At 41.1% G+C, this 17,064-nt stretch overlaps 1 protein-coding gene across 1 annotated transcript; it reads left to right on the top strand.

Moving 5' to 3' along the window:
* Nucleotides 1–13,199: 13,199 nt before the first annotated feature.
* Nucleotides 13,200–15,027, top strand: LOC139445704 (putative ankyrin repeat protein RF_0381). Its single transcript, XM_071226907.1, has one exon. The coding sequence runs from the start codon at nucleotides 13,200–13,202 to the stop codon at nucleotides 14,985–14,987; it is 1,788 nt and encodes a 595-aa protein (XP_071083008.1). The 3' UTR covers nucleotides 14,988–15,027.
* Nucleotides 15,028–17,064: the final 2,037 nt, after the last annotated feature.

The following is a 17,064-nucleotide window of genomic DNA, read 5'->3' as shown; positions in this document are numbered from 1 at the left end:
ACCGTTTTTAACATCATGATCAATGATCTTTTTGATCATGTCAACTCTCCAACCCAAACTTTTAAATTCGCTGATGACGGAGCAATATGGCTAAAGCACAGAAATATTTCACAAATCCGACAAAAAACTCCAGTCAGCCCTGGACGGAGTAGAACAATGGTGCAATAAATGGGAGTTTACCCTTTCAAGTGAAAAGTGTTGGAGTTCTATTCAAACGCAGGGGGAAAGATGGTATTATACCCCGTGTCTCCATAAAAGGCAAACCAATCAAATTCGAAAAATCCGCAATATTTCTTGGGGTGATCCTTGATCAACACCTCATCACTTGGTGCAAACATATAGAATATCTGGAAAACAGATGTCAAAAAGATCTGAACGTATTATGGGCAATTTCGGGCACATCTTGGGGCACATCGACGGACCCTCAGCTGGACCTCTACAAATCACTTATCAGATCAAACATAGACTATGATTGTGAGGCCTTTCACTCAGCATCAAATACTATTTTGAGCCGCCTCGACAGAATACAATACAAAGCCCTAATGCCGGCCACAGGTGCAGCAACAGGCACTTCACTAGAAGCACTACAAGTAGAAACGGGAGAACACCAATTGAAACTAAGAAGAGAGCAGGCAATATTATCGTTTTGGGGACGAACATCAAACCCTTTGGTTAAACAGATATGGCAACACAAAAACACTCGAGATGAAGCCCTAGCTCGGAAAAATCCCTCACTAAAGCCATCTGGGATATTAGTACAAGAACTCATCCAAAGTCACAATTGTGATGACATTCAGCCACCAGAAAGTCACTACAAAGGGTTACACCCTCACTGGACTTTAAAAACTCCCAAAGTTGACACTGCTTTAACATCAGAAGTCACTAAAAAGGAAAACCCAAACCTACTATGATCAGTAGGTATCACTAGACTTCAAACCACCAGGGACAGCTGGGCCCATATATACATTGATGGATCCAATAATCCTATCAACAACAGTGTGGTCACGGGATCTATATCCACAGCTGCAAACCCCAAGCACATTAGGTTCGCCTGCCTGATCGTCAGTCACTATTCACTGCGGAATTAGAGACAATTCATCATGCACTCAAACTCATACCGAAATTTCCGGAAGCAAAGGCAGTCCTCCTATCAGACTCGCTAAGTGCACTTCAAGCCATCAGCGGCAGAAACTCAAACTCCAGGCCAAACACAGTCAATAATATTCTATACGAATGTACAAAACTATCGGACCAAGAGAAACAGGTGGAGCTGTGTTGGATCCCCTCTCACATAGATGTTCATGGAAATGAAAAAAGCAGACACACTGGCGAAGCTAGCTCCAGACAAAGCGGAGATACAGCCTATTTCCTTTAGTAATCTAGAGATAAAAATCAAAATCAAAGCCTCTATAGCCCAAAGATGGCAAGCCCAGTGGGACGCAAGTAAGATCGGCAGATGGCTATACAAAAGTCAACGCAAGATCCAACAAAAACCACTCTCATACAAATGAAAGGAAAGTTGAAATTGCCATCTCACGCCTCAGACTCGGACACAAAAAGCACTATGACAAGGTTTGTCCATCTTGCAATCAGGCTGAAACCATTGACCACGTGTTACTGGAATGTCAAGACCACACCGCAGCCCGGGCTAGGTTAAAACAAGAATTGCAGTTAGATCCGCTATCTGTCATAGATCTCCTAAAGCCAAGTGATGCAATAACGAAGGCCAAACTAACTCTATTTCTGAGAGATGGACAGCTACTCGCACGTATATAAAAAGAGCAGCCAGGGATACAAATAAAATTATATCAATCTACGAAGACAGACTTGTCAACACTGGAAATGCATCCATAAAGCCTGCAAAGGAGAATGTAAAAAAGTCTGAGACTTTGTACGGAATATCACAGACCACACCCATCCCTGTGAAGATGCCGACCGTCTCGAGTTTGTGAGCAGTTTGAGGAAGAGGGCCAGAGAGGAGACAACCCACATGGATGAGTTGTACAAGATCAGGCAACTATTGCCCTACTGTCCTCCTTCAGCAGTATGAGCAGTTCACTATACAGGCATCGTCAGAAGACCATTCCAATGCTGACTGAGGTATTGGACAAAGATCATGCACAGCCAGCCCTACCTTCTATTCAGTGACGGGAAGACAATAAAATCATGGCGTTCTCAACACAACGTCAACTGTGGGCACTTCAGTGTGGAGACCGCCTCCGTGGTCTAGTGGTAGAGCGTCCGCCCGGAGAGCGGAAAGTCCGAGGTTCGATCCCCAGCCGCGTCATACCAAAAGACGTTAAAAGATGGTACTTGTTGTTACCCTGTCTGGCGCTCGGCATTAAGGGGCTAAAACAAGGACTGGTCGGCTCGGAGTCAGTATACTGTTTCTGAGAGGGGTATTCATGTTAAACTGCAGCATGGTATCTCAGTGAGCTGGCACTATAAATCGGCATCAGTCCGGACTAGTACAAGCAGCCACACAAACACACACACGTGCATGCACGTCGCTATATAAGTGCAATAATCTTTTACGCGACGTTAAACCCCATTTCACCTCACCTCGCTTCAGTGTGGAGGATGACACAGGATCTTGGCTTAGGTGTCCCCTACGAAGGAGATCCCCATGTGAAGCAATGGATATGGCACTGCCACACCTCCCTCTTGGACAAGTACAAGACACCTGGTTGGACGCCATGGATGAGACACCTGAAGTTCCCTGTGCTGAGGGCTTCAATGACTATACAGTGATGAACTGGGTTGACTTCGAAGCCAGTTTTCCCCTTCGTCTTTGTAACCATCACCAGACAACAGGACCGCACACCAACAACGATCTTGAGGGATTTCACAACCGACTCAATCGAGAACTACCCCACAACCATACGCACATCATTGAAGTTATCCAGAGAATTGAAAGGGCTGACCGCTCTAAGATGTCCCAGACTGATTTTGGAGCCGCTCAACCAAAACGCAAGGGAGTCTACAGAGAGTCTGAAAACCATCGCGAGAGGTTGAAAGTATCAGCTTCGCCGGGGACTCAAGACTCCACTCCAGTTGCTCCAACTCCAGGGTTGGAGTAAACAAAGACTATTCAAAGACATTCAATTAAATTAATTAATCACCAGGGCTAATAAAGAATTTTAATATATTTATGGCATGATATGTCTTTGTGTGAATATACTTCACATAAATAAAGTACAAGTTTACTTTTCTACTTTTCTTGGATCACTCCATTCTGATAGTTAGGTAACATAGGGTAGACCAGTCAGTGCCTTCAGCCATGACCTATGTTGTTTTAAGGTGCGTGACAAATGGGACGTGTAACTAATAGGAGGATACCGAGAATTACGTACATAAAAACTTACCCGGCGTTTAACGGAGATCCTAGCGTGTATTCGGGGAAATACGGTACGTTGTGTGTCCTGAGCGTTGTGTTTGCCCATATTGCCCATGTTGGAATGTCTGTTGACCTTTCGAATGTCTGTTGACCTTTTGGAATGTCTGTTGACACGTAGACAGACAATGTCCCAGTCAGCATTAATTTGTGTAAATGAAAGTTGTACGCCGCAATCAATTCTATCTATACTGGAGCGACATGTAAAGAATCGAGTCTGGACCAGGCAAACCAGTGGTCGATGACATGAGCAACAATTCACGCAGTCGATATATGTGACCCACCAGGAGAAAAAAGGCCTTATTGGTTCTAGGATATAATTGTGCTCTGACGCCGTACAGAAAGACGTTTGGCGTCTACTAACTTCCGTAAATATTGCCATGTGTGCGGATACTACAAACATATCCTATTTTTCTCCCGTTAGTTCCTAATGTAATAAAACCATTTCAAAACATTTCAGCATCATGTCTACTTTCAATTAAGCAGACATTATATTTAAAAACTGCAACCATTACATAAACAGTTATAGGTCTGAAAATGGGACTTTCCAAAATATGAGTCCAAATATTTGATGCCATGCTTCTCAGTAATAAACATAAATTGAAGCTTCTGTATTATATATTATGGTTCTAGGATACCGGAGATTTAAAATATATTAAGAAATCTGATTTTTCACGCATAAGGTCCCTTTCTCATGGTTGGTCAAACATAATGAAAACACGCGATCAGCTAGGTCTACATTACACCAATATAGGGGCGGTCGGGTAGCCTAGTGGTTAAAGCGTTCGCTCGTCACGCCGAAGACCCGGGTTCGAATCCCGACATGGGTACTATGTGTGAAGCCCATTTCTGGTATCCCCCGTCGTGATATTGCATGAATATTGCTAAAAGCGGCGTAAAACCAAACTCACTTAGACCAATATGTTCCTGTGTGAGGTTATGGCAGGAAGAGGGGGCATGACAGGCACAGAGTAACCCATCTCTAATTCACACCCTCGTTCGTAAACCCCAAATCAGATGAGGGTGGCGCAAGTAAGAAGCACATCCCGCACGTTTCATCAGAATGCACCTGACGTGTGGCCGGTTTCCTCTAAATATATGTCTATATTCAAATATGCTTTGTGTGTACACATCACTGTACTGGGTACTATGTGTGAAGCCCATTTCTGGTGTCCCCCGTCGTGATATTGCATGAATATTGCTAAAAGCGGCGTAAAACCAAACTCACTTAGACCAATATGTTCCTGTGTGAGGTTATGGCAGGAAGAGGGGGCATGACAGGCACAGAGTAACCCATCTCTAATTCACACCCTCGTTCGTAAACCCCAAATCAGATGAGGGTGGCGCAAGTAAGAAGCACATCCCGCACGTTTCATCAGAATGCACCTGACGTGTGGCCGGTTTCCACTTAACATATGTCTATATTCAAATATGCTTTGTGTGTACACATCACTGTACACATTAAGCCCGAAAATCTGACTCTGATAGCCCCAATGTGTCACGTGATCGAGGCAGCTCTCCAGGCAGACGCCCTATCCACCAGACCACGGAGGTAAAGATCACTTAACAAGAGGTGTGCGCTCATAATTATATATGACGTTGCCTGCATCAATTATCTGTCTGCCAGACGGCATATCTATGTTGTATGACTCGATCATGAAAACCTGACACTCTCAACTTTGCACATCGAATCGCGACGTCTGAGACAACAGCATGTACCCCTGCGCGACGGTTTTCAGATCGGAACATAATACAGAATACATAGAACAGGTTTTTGTCAAATATGTTTTTATCACTTTGCCCTTCTTTTATGTGAGCAGTGACAGCTTTTATAGAGAATTAAAAACGCTGTGCACAGTAATTTATACCAGCCATATATAACTGAGGGTCGCATTTATAAAGCAAACATCTCAACAAATTTAGAAATAAGTTGTCTGAAAAAACAACAATCGTTAGTTTAAGTTAATATTTGCTAAGCCGTGAAATGCGTTTTTATGGTGGCATTTCGGGGAAAAGGACTGTCACCAAACTCGAAAATGACACATGAAAACGTGTTTATACGTGGCACCTGAAATTATCGCATCGTTAGACATGCATGGCCTAAACCGTGACATGTTCAAATACCGACACATACAGTTCAATATTTTTTATAGCGGTCGTGTTTACTTTGTAAGATTATATCCTTAAAATAAGTTGTCTAAAATGTTTTTTGCCTGATTTGATCAATAAAAGCGACAAAACTCTTTCCATATTCAATTGAAATCTCTGCTAAAAGCAGTATCAAATTACGATTCTGACTATATCATGAGCATGCGTTTATGAATCACTATCAGATAGTGATGAGTCCAGGTGTTCGCGAAAAGGTGAGCATATCCTGCCCGACATATGCCCCAAACTGCCAAAACAGGTTCTTGAAACTATGTCCGCGAAACGGACTCAAAGCTCGCTTAATCCAAGAAAGGCATCTCTCTAAATGTAGTTAAGATATCATTAAACAATTACCATCCTACAGTACATAAATATATTAAAAATAAATTCAAGATATCTTAAATTCAATTCAAGATATAAGCTATACATAATCACAAATGCATTACAGACATCTTTAATTCAATTAAAGATATCTTTAATTCAATTCAAGATATCATTAATTCTGACCGTTACTGATATAAAAAATCCAATTAAAGATATCATTTATATTTTTGATGATATCTTTATATCAATTATTGATATCAGTTATCTAATTTAAGTAACATTAATGTAACATCTTCAATAATGGCAACAATTGAAGATATCAATAATTAATTATTGATATCTGTATTTAGTTTCAAGATATCAGGACTTGAATTATTGACATCATAACAAAACATGACATTTTGATATCTTTAAATCATATCTTGATATCAATAATCGAATTTCAGATATCTGCAATCAATTTTTTTCAAGATATCAGTAATACGCTTCGTCAAATCCTTAATTCATTTCGTGATATCTTACATTTTATTGCAGATATCTACAATTATCTGCATTTAAGATATCTTCAATTCCATTCAAGATATTTCAATTCGATTCAAGATATCTTCAATTCAATTCAAGATATCTTTAAAACAATTGAAGATATCTGTAATTCCGTAAAAAATGTGAAAACGGCTTGCCATAGTTTCGTCTGCTTCCTGCGTCGGGTGATTCTTATATGACACCGCCTTACCTAGCCCAGGGAGTGATAGTAAATGCCAGGTGCGCATGCCTCTCTTGGGTTAAGCTTAAGAGAGCGTGGATTTCGTTTCAAGGACATAATTTTGAGAACCTGTCTCAAATCAGGCAAAAAATATTTTAGACAACTTATTTTTAGAAATTTTATCTTACAAAGTAAACAGGACCGTTATAAAAACTAGTGAAATCTTTGTGTTGTTATTTGAACATATCACGGTATACACCAGCACTGTCTAGCGCGGCGACGATTTCACGTACCACTTGAGTTTACGATGGGATAAATACATTTTTAAAAGACTCTTTCGAGCTTAGTAACCGTCCTATTGGACGACATATTTTTTTTATATGACACCTTTCATAGCTTAGCAAATATTGACTAAAACTGAACCAAGGATATATAATCCTATTTGTGTATATACACAGTGTGTGTCAGAGATGTTTACTAAACCTTAAATTGCTGTGTAGTAATGTGTTTTGAGTTTCAAACCTAGTTTTTTTTATAATTCAATTGTTGATTGTATACCATTTATTGCTTGTTTTTTTGGGTTTCACACTAAATTCTTTTACGTACATATTTCTGGGTTAACTTATTGTTTCAAATCGGGAATCGACAAGTAACAATATTAATGTGCTTATGCTTATAACTGGTACCCATACTTATATATATTGCTGTAAATACATCTTCCCGAGGTGAGAGCGTTAACTGACTATGAAAGTCATGTTTCCTACCTTGCCGAACTAGGCTGGAATTCCGGAGTTACATTTTGGCTGGACTAACGAGTCTGTGTATAGTCCAATCAAAATCGCGTAACGAACTAGACATCCGGTTCGTAAACACCATGGATTTCAACGTACAGAATTCAGTCTACTGCAGAATTTGCAAAGCAGGTGTACCATCAACTGGGCGTCGACAGATATTTTCAAATCTTTTCACGTTTTTAATCCAAGGTGCTCAAGTGATTTGATGCAATTCGCGGGGTAAAACCCGTTTTATTACAATAAAGATCTCGATTATCAGTTAGATCGTATTGACTTGGTGACTTTCTTTAAGGCATGCAAATGGTATAGAGGGTGTTCACCAAGTTTGAAAAGAATCTATGCAGTGGTTTTCAAGTTATAGCTAGCACGAAATAATGTCATCGGAAGGACGGAATTCCTTGGTATAACAATATACCCCCGCCCTTTTAGGTCTGACTGCACCTGCTACAAAAGCCACTAAAAAAAACAAAAATCATAAAATCAAAACAACTGACAGTAATAACCAAACTACAAACAGACCACACTAAGTTAAACTCCCACCTACACCAAATTAAAAAAAACACCAAACCGGTAAATCCCCACTGCAACTTAAAAGAAACTCCTGAACACGTACTACTAGATTGCACACGTTACAAGCAACAGAACAACACTACATTCCACACTAAACTGCAACAATCAAATGACACTAGCAACGCTAATCAAAACAGGCATAATCGGCCGCATCTAAAAACTACAACAGACAAGCTGTCACTAACCCTAAAAATCTAAACCTATAAAAGCACACAGCCACACAACCTCACAAAAAACTCCATTTAGTTTCCTCCACCATCTGCATGGCATATTTCAAAATTCCAAATTTGTTCTCCACAATTAAGTAAGCAACCCTAAAAGCCCCTTGGGTTGCCTCACCTTTTCGGGCATACCCTTTTCGACCAATCATTAAAAGGCCTGGCGGGCCCGTGCGCCATATACGCATATGTCGGAAAGCACACGTTAAATTCCCAATTTAAGTAAGTCATTATTCATGCTAAGGATCTATACCGAAACGTCGCCTTTTCAGTAAATAAAGGAGTTGTTATCCATAAACTGTGTCTACTTTGTCATCCGTCAACTTCAAAGTAATGCCTATCAAACACTTTCTTTGTATATTCTTCATTAAGCTATTGGTCTTCAGTTAACCCATTTTTCCAAAAGGATAACTTTGAACATTACCCGAAATAAAACACATAAATTCAACATTAGATGTCATTTCCAATTTCTGGTATGGGAATTTGACCGTTCAAAAAAAATGATGAAAAAAGTAAATATTGCAAATATAATTAGTGGCTTTCGGTCTTGTCTCGGCATGTATTATGAAGAACAAAATATTCAACAGGCACATGAAATACTAAATGGCAATAGTCATGTATAATTCTCTGAATATGATTTAGCCACTTCGGGGCACACTTACACAAAGCGATCTTAGCGCTAAGATGATCTTAACTCCCATACATTAACATAGGCTTAGCGCTAAGATCGTTTTGTGCAAGTGAGCCCAGGACATTTGTTGCGTTTACCGAAAACGACAACAAAGAGATTCCGCCAGTCTTTCGTACCGACTGCTTTTAATCTTATCAAACAGCATTACATGTTCAAATTAGCTACCAATCAACTATTGTATGCCATGTTACCAAATACTCTGTCATAAATTCCTATTGTGTATTGTTTACCACTAGACCTATCTATGTGCTAAATTTGGTGAAGAAATATTGTACGGTTTTATTAAAATAAATTCATTTTAATAATCGAACGCCCATACCGTTGAGAGGGTTCGACACACTGTCCCAGTTCGGCTTGTCCAGGTTCCGTGTGAAAGGAACCACGTGACTGCCGGCGCCATCAATCTCCTTACGTTTGCTTGGAGGTATATTTCTGCGGCGCTTCAATCACTCAAGTTGGGAGGGTGCAAGAATTAATTGTTGGCGCATTCTTGTTCACCCGTGTCAAACAGGAAGATGCAAAACATTCTGAATAACACTGCGATGAATGTTACTATCTGTTTATTTGCACATGTTTCGAATTCAAAAGAATAAAACGTTTAACTCTTATGTTTTAAAATCCAAATACTAAATAATTATCAATCACGCGAAAACTGTAACCTAAACATATGCAATCCTAGAAGGGACATTGTCGCTCTGTCACATTGTCACTTGTCGCCCTTATGATATCACGCAAAACTTTAAGTGTCAAATTAACCAAAGCCCGACAATGCGACCTTTTGACGATTTGTAGCATTGTTGCGTTTTAAATAGTATTTTGTATAAGGAAAAGAATATATGGATGTCAACTTCTTTATTATGAGGAACACAACGTTTCGGAGTATATGCTTACTCCTTCATAAGGTGATAGCATATACTTCGAAACGTTATGTTCCTCATAATAAAGAAGTTGACATCCATATATTCTCTTCCTTATTTGAATCACTTCTAATGCCTTTCAAAGACCTAGTATTTTGTACTTTTAACAAACGGCGACAATGCGAAAATGTCCCTTCTAGGATTTCATATTATGAAGCATATCGTATCTGGTGAAATATTCTTGACGTATATATATTTCTCTCCCTGTGTACACACAACCGAATGGCGACCAATCGAACTGAAACCATAACGTGGAAAGGTGGTATATCTAAGCAAAAGGTCTTGTATTAATAAGATCGGATATCGACTCGTCCCAATCTCGTGTATGTGTTATCACTCAAGTCAGTCTGACATTCTCAAGGTCGTTAGGCGATCCTTCACGCAGGTTATCGAATGGGCTTTTGGGGGTGCGGAATGTCGGTGGTGGGTCGAGGTGACCTCATCAGGGTTAAGCAACCACGGAAACCTGTCAACGGTCTGGTGGAAAAGATAAATGAAAAGACTAAATGGAGTTTACATTTTATGTGGAAAATTGTTTTAGATCTGATTATATCATCTATTCTGTTTTTATATATTAACCCACTGTCCACTCATACAGTATTCTCTGTCACGGACGATACGATAAATATGCAAATGAGGTAATTTAGCAGGAACCATGTTCAGTAGGCTCTAAAATAATGCCATGCCCACATGCATAATGTTCCGATAGAGGCTTCCCGATGTGTGAATGCGTATGTCAACAAACAACGCAGATCATTTGGAACTATATAATAAATGGGGCGGATCACTCACTTGTTATATCTTTACGCGAGGTCAAAATTTACTTTAGTGAATTAAACAATGTCTTTAACTTTGATTATTTCAAGAATGACATCAAATTATGTTGTATAATGGATACAGGAAATGCAGAACAAGGGTTTTAATTCACACAGATCACATGGCATACATGCAGGCAGACATATTGGAACTCCCTCTTTTCTTACTCCCTAACTGAAGAGTACATTTTATAACATAAGCTGTCCGGAGTTATCTCCCCTAGACCATACCATGAACACATTAAGCCGTCCGGAGTTATCTCCCATAGACCACTATATTGAGTGTACATAAAGTCATAACATATTATGACGAGATTATTAGCCGAGCGTGTTTCCGTTTGGTAAATTGATAGTGTAGGCTATGGATACATCCTTGCATGATACAATATGTATCAACAATCAATCAATCACAAATCAATATTATAATTACTTAATCACCAACCAATCAATGGTACTTTACCTAAAACAACAGCATCATTCAGAGATATGATGGAGTGAATGGCTTAAGAACATATATAGGAGACTAGTGCCTCTCTAATGTCATAAGAATGTTCAGAAAAAAACGAATTTAATTTACAAAGAAGTGTTTCGTAAAGTAATTTTTATCAATATACACTGGTAAATATTTAAAATAATAATTACAAAGTATAATGTAACATTCATAATGTAATAAATGATACTTATGACACTAAGGCACACCATGCATGCTGATAATATCTTTGTATCGCTTACGTTATGGCGATGTAACTTCATGATAGCGGTAGTGTTAATCCTATGATGAAACTAGATTCACATCATTAGCAGACTGAAATTAATTTAATTCAAAATAATACTGCATTCATTTAGAATATTTCAGTAGAATCTGTACATAAACGACGCTGGGATTAGAAAACAGGTCAGCGAATAGGTTATAGTTGACGGAACTTTCACAAGGCTCATGCATGCGTAACATTAAAAATGAAAGCTAATATTCCAATAATTCACAGCCTAATTGAAGAACTGATTTTCTAAAATAAAATCGACTTCCGGGCGATACACATTAGTTTTGAGTGCTGCGACGTTCGCTTCCTCAAATTTTCTAGCGGCTGGTATCGTAAAGCAACAGGTCGCATAGAGTGATCTCCCTTAGAGCGACTGCAAGCTCCTTCCCAGCGTGTGACACCTTCATTACACTCTCGGTATACAAAGCTCTGCGAACGGGGTATCGCTATGAGGAGCTTGAGTTGACAGTTCGTTATTTGGAGTATGTTTCAGAAGCAAATATTATGTTATCTTTTGAACCAAAGTGATAATGACTGATGGACCATCTTACGGTGTTGTAGGCCCATATCCGATAGCCGGGAGGGGTCCAACAGTCAAGACAATACCCTGCCTCACGTGAACTCGTTTGAGCTGTTGTTGGCAGCTTGTCTTGACTGTTGGACCCCTTCACGACTCTCCACTTGAGTGATTAGTTATGGTTCGTGTTGAGAGTATCACTACGAGTCTAAGTCAAACGCTGTTGAACAGACTACACTGATCACATGGTTTAATACTATGAGATACAGTTTACCTGTAGGCAAGTCAAACACCATATATGTAGATGCATCAGTTTACCAAGGAGGAAATGTGGGAAGAAAGCTGTTTAGGGTCCTGTTGGGGTATACTGTTTAGCAAAAAGTGACTAAAAACAACTGTCGAAAACGTAAAATGAGTCAAATTTAAAATGTAAAACATAACCCTCCTCTATAATAACTATATCTATATTGTTGATCATAATCGTGCTAAATTCCGTCTTTAGTGCAGACTCCATTATTACAGACTGCTGTCATATAGCTGGAATATTTCTGAGTGCAGCGTTAAACAGCAAACAAACAAACATAAACTCTCGATATGATTTCATTTCGGACTAATTTTTTTTTAAGGGGCATGCGAGGTGAGCTGCGATCAATGACTTTATGAAGCTGACAGATGAAGTTTTGCAAGGAGCAAAAAGTTTATGAGTCAAGAACTTGTTAAATTAGGTTGCATTATGGGCACTGGGTGATGCTCCAGTTCTATTGACCATGTTTCCACTTCCTCAATATTTTATGACTTCATGCTTCATGACTTCATACCAGTAGTTGGAACATTCTGGAAAATTAAGCGATATACAATGTCCTCCCACATCTTAGTTATTGCACCCGTGAACATCCGGGGTAGATTAGATTTTCCGCAACCCATGCTTGCCATAAAAGGCGACTTTGTCATGAAAGGCGACTAATGGGAGCGGTTGGTCAGGCTTACTGACTTGGTTGATGCATGTCATTGTATTCCAATTGCGTGGATCGATGCTCATGACATCAATCAGTGGATTGTGTTGTCCAGATTGGATTATTACAGACCGCTGTCATAGATCTGGAATATTTCTGAGTACGTGTTAAACAACAAACAAACAAACAAACAAACTTAGTTATTGCATCTCCTTTCTAAACAACGTGTTGTCTATTTAAAGAGGAACTGCTATAGAAACTAAGAAACAAAGCCAGCCTAGGTTTAGCTACCAGAACATGTAGCGCAGTACATGTTACATAGCCAAATAAAAAAGTTTTTTTTTTTTTAAGTTTGACAGCTTACAATGTTTTGTTTGTGTTTCAGGATTTGGACATGGATGCATTGCATAAAGCTATATGTGCTGGGCAGATTGATGCAGTAAAGAAGCAGGTTGAGGCGGGTGTTGATGTCAACCATGTATATGGCATGCAAGGAACAGCTCTGTGTAACGCCATTGCCTCGCATCGAACACACATCGCTGAGTATTTGGTAGGGGCTGGTTGTGATGTTAACGCTACTGATTTTGATGGAGAGCCGCCACTGTTGCTGGCCTTAAGGAAAGATGACTTAGCAGTTGCAAAGACATTAATCGATCATGAACTTTGTAATCTTAACAATGTCGACCCTGTGACAAAACAGACTGCTCTCTGCTATGCCTCATCGAATGGGTTAGTTGACATTGTAGTTAAACTAGTTGAAAGTGGTCGTTGTGATGTGACGAAATCTGACACTGACAACAATACTGCGATGCATCTGGCTGTGTTGAAGCAGCACCAAGATGTCCTGAAGATTCTGTCAAGAATTCCAGAGCTGAAGACTCTGTGGAACAAGGGTGGACTTGCGCCGCTCCACATCGCTGCACTGAATGGGGATATTGAAACTTTAGACCTGCTGTATCCTAGCAACACAGGAGCCCAACATACTCTGATGGAGCCATTATTTGGGAAAGTGGACTTTGAGACTAGCAGTAAACATCCAACCAAAGATCTGAGCATAAGAACTCGCTACACTAATGATACCCCGTTACACTACGCTGTGAGAGAGAGTCATCGACAAATGGTGGAAACACTCATCAAAAGAGGGGTTAACATCAATGCTCAGAACAACGTGGCTCAGACACCATTGCTAATTGCATGTGGGAACAATGACCTTGACATTGTTCTGCTGTTATTGGAAAACAGAGCAGAACCAAACACACCGGGCACGCTCAGCAACATCACAGACTCCGTGACCATCCTGTTGCTGAGAGATCGGCAGATCAGTCCACTAGGTGCTGCTGCATACTGTGATAACTTGCCTCTAGCCGAGACTCTGGTCCATCATGGAGCGGACATGAACAGGAAGGATGATCGGGGCCAGACCCCTCTCTTTGTTGCCTTCATTCAGAATTCTCCTGACACAGCCATGTTCCTGCTGTGCACGGCTCTGGAACAAGCCGTGGACATCTCATCCCACAACTACTGCGGTGACACCCTGCTCCATGCTGTTGTCCGGTGCACGGAGAAAGCGTATGAGTTGTCATGTTTCCTTATAGGGTTGGGATGCCCAACAGGTGTCCGGAATCGCCTAGGTAACCTGCCAATCCACGAAGCTATTGCTCATGAGAATGAAGATGTAGTCCGAGCTATTGTTGATGAAGGTGGTGACGTTACAGAACTCGACAGGAGTGGGACGTCACCCATGCATTTGGCAGCCTTAGTCGGAAATATAGAAATTGCAAAACTTCTCTTAGCTCACGGCGCTGACATCAATGAATTGTCAGACTGTGGCAAGACTCCTCTCTTCATGGCTCTAGAATCAGAAATGGTGACATTTGCCCAGTTCCTAGTCAGGAGTGGATGTAAACTGACAATGGAGAGGTACCTGTACCAGGATTTTGACTTTGATCATAGTGACGAGGAAGACCTTCCGATGATTCTCCTGGACGAGGAGGGCTTCCATGAATGGCTGAAGGTCCAAGCAGGGACTCCGCAGAGCCTGCTGACTCTGACTCTTGAGAGTATCAGGGATGTCTACAGGAAGAATCCAAGCACCTTCATCAACATATCATCCCTTCCACTCCCAGCCAAGCTGATTGACAAACTGCTGTACAGGGACCTTGTGGTGGAGGAGGAGATGTAGATCTGATGTCACTCCCAGCCACGCTGGTTGACAAACTGTTGTACAGAGACCTTGTGGTCGAGGAGGAGATATAGATCTGATGTCACTCCCAGCCAAGCTGGTTGACAAACTGTTGTACAGGGACCTTGTGGTGGAGGAGATGTAGATCTGATGTCACTCCCGGCCAAGCTGGTTGACAAACTGCTGTACAGGGACCTTGTGGTGGAGGAGGAGATGTAGATCTGATGTCACTCCCGGCCATGCTGGTTGACAAACTGTTGTACAGGGACCTTGTGGTGGAGGAGGAGATGTAGATCTGATGTCACTCCCAGCCAAGCTGGTTGACAAACTGTTGTACAGGGACCTTGTGGTGGAGGAGGAGATGTAGATCTGATGTCACTCCCGGCCACGCTGGTTGACAAACTGCTGTACAGGGACCTTGTGGTGGAGGAGGAGATGTAGATCTGATGTCACTCCCGGCCATGCTGGTTGACAAACTGTTGTACAGGGACCTTGTGGTGGAGGAGATGTAGATCTGATGTCACTCCCAGCCACGCTGGTGGACAAACTGTTGTACAGGGACCTTGTGGTGGAGGAGATGTAGATCTGATGTCACTCCCGGCCAAGCTGGTTGACAAACTGTTGTACAGGGACCTTGTGGTGGAGGAGGAGATGTAGATCTGATGTCACTCCCAGCCAAGCTGGTTGACAAACTGTTGTACAGGGACCTTGTGGTGGAGGAGATGTAGATCTGATGTCACTCCCGGCCATGCTGGTTGACAAACTGCCGTACAGGGACCTTGTGGTGGAGGAGGAGATGTAGATCTGATGTCACTCCCGGCCATGCTGGTTGACAAACTGTTGTACAGGGACCTTGTGGTGGAGGAGGAGATGTAGATCTGATGTCACTCCCAGCCAAGCTGGTTGACAAACTGTTGTACAGGGACCTTGTGGTGGAGGAGGAGATGTAGATCTGATGTCACTCCCGGCCACGCTGGTTGACAAACTGCTGTACAGGGACCTTGTGGTGGAGGAGGAGATGTAGATCTGATGTCACTCCCGGCCATGCTGGTTGACAAACTGTTGTACAGGGACCTTGTGGTGGAGGAGATGTAGATCTGATGTCACTCCCAGCCAAGCTGGTTGACAAACTGCTGTACAGGGACCTTGTGGTGGAGGAGGAGATGTAGATCTGATGTCAGTTCCATCCATGTTGAAATATATGAATTTAAGTTACCTATTTATCGTTGAGCTTAAAAGTGTTGTTCACAATTTTGTTGTTAGAAGTGTGAAGTTTGCTTTGTTTGGTTTGATGGTAAGATGATTTATCATGTTTATGACCTTGTTTTGATAGATGTGTTACAATGTTTGTTTTGTTTGGTTTCATGGAAAGGTGCTTTATCATGTTTATGACATTGTTGGACATTTACAATTGATATGCTGTGATATTTAGTCTAGCATGCCTTATTTGGACATCTTAACCCATTATTTATTATTTTTTTCACTTGCGAAGTTATAAAATCCCTGTTTGTTGAAGATTTTCAATCCATTGTCATGATTGTTGCCACTGTGACCTATTGAGATTATGGTAACATGGTGCTTCCATACATTTCTGTCTCTCTGAGTCTTCACACTCTCTGCCTCAGATTTTAAAATCTTATCACACACTCATTGGCCATTGGTCAGAATCACCCACACAATGGCGCATTGATGATTTAGTATTACACCACTGCCACAGGCTAATTTGCATATCATGTGACCAAACGTTTCTCTTGTTTGTAAACAAACACATTTATTCTGAAATTAGAGCAGACTGGCCTAATGCAAGCCTTTCAGTGCACTTTTCATATTGTTTCACATAATTATACAGATATATTACAACAGTGAGTGAGTGAGTGAGAAGGGTTTAACACCACTTTTAGCAATATTCCAGCAATATCATGGCTGGGGACACAAGAAATGGGCTTCACACATTGTACCTAAGTGGGGAATCGAACCTGGGTCTACCGTTTTATGAGCGAAAGCTTACCCCACTGCCCCTTGACCAGAACAGCAAAATGGTGAGCATGACTTTATGTCGCTGTACATCAAACTGACC

Source organism: Haliotis cracherodii, unplaced genomic scaffold, assembly GCF_022045235.1.
Source record: "Haliotis cracherodii isolate W230 unplaced genomic scaffold, xgHalCrac1.p SCAF_10, whole genome shotgun sequence".
NCBI classification, from domain to species: domain Eukaryota; kingdom Metazoa; phylum Mollusca; class Gastropoda; order Lepetellida; family Haliotidae; genus Haliotis; species Haliotis cracherodii.
Note: the sequence above shows the minus strand (reverse complement) of the source record. Positions and strands in the feature narration are given on the sequence as shown.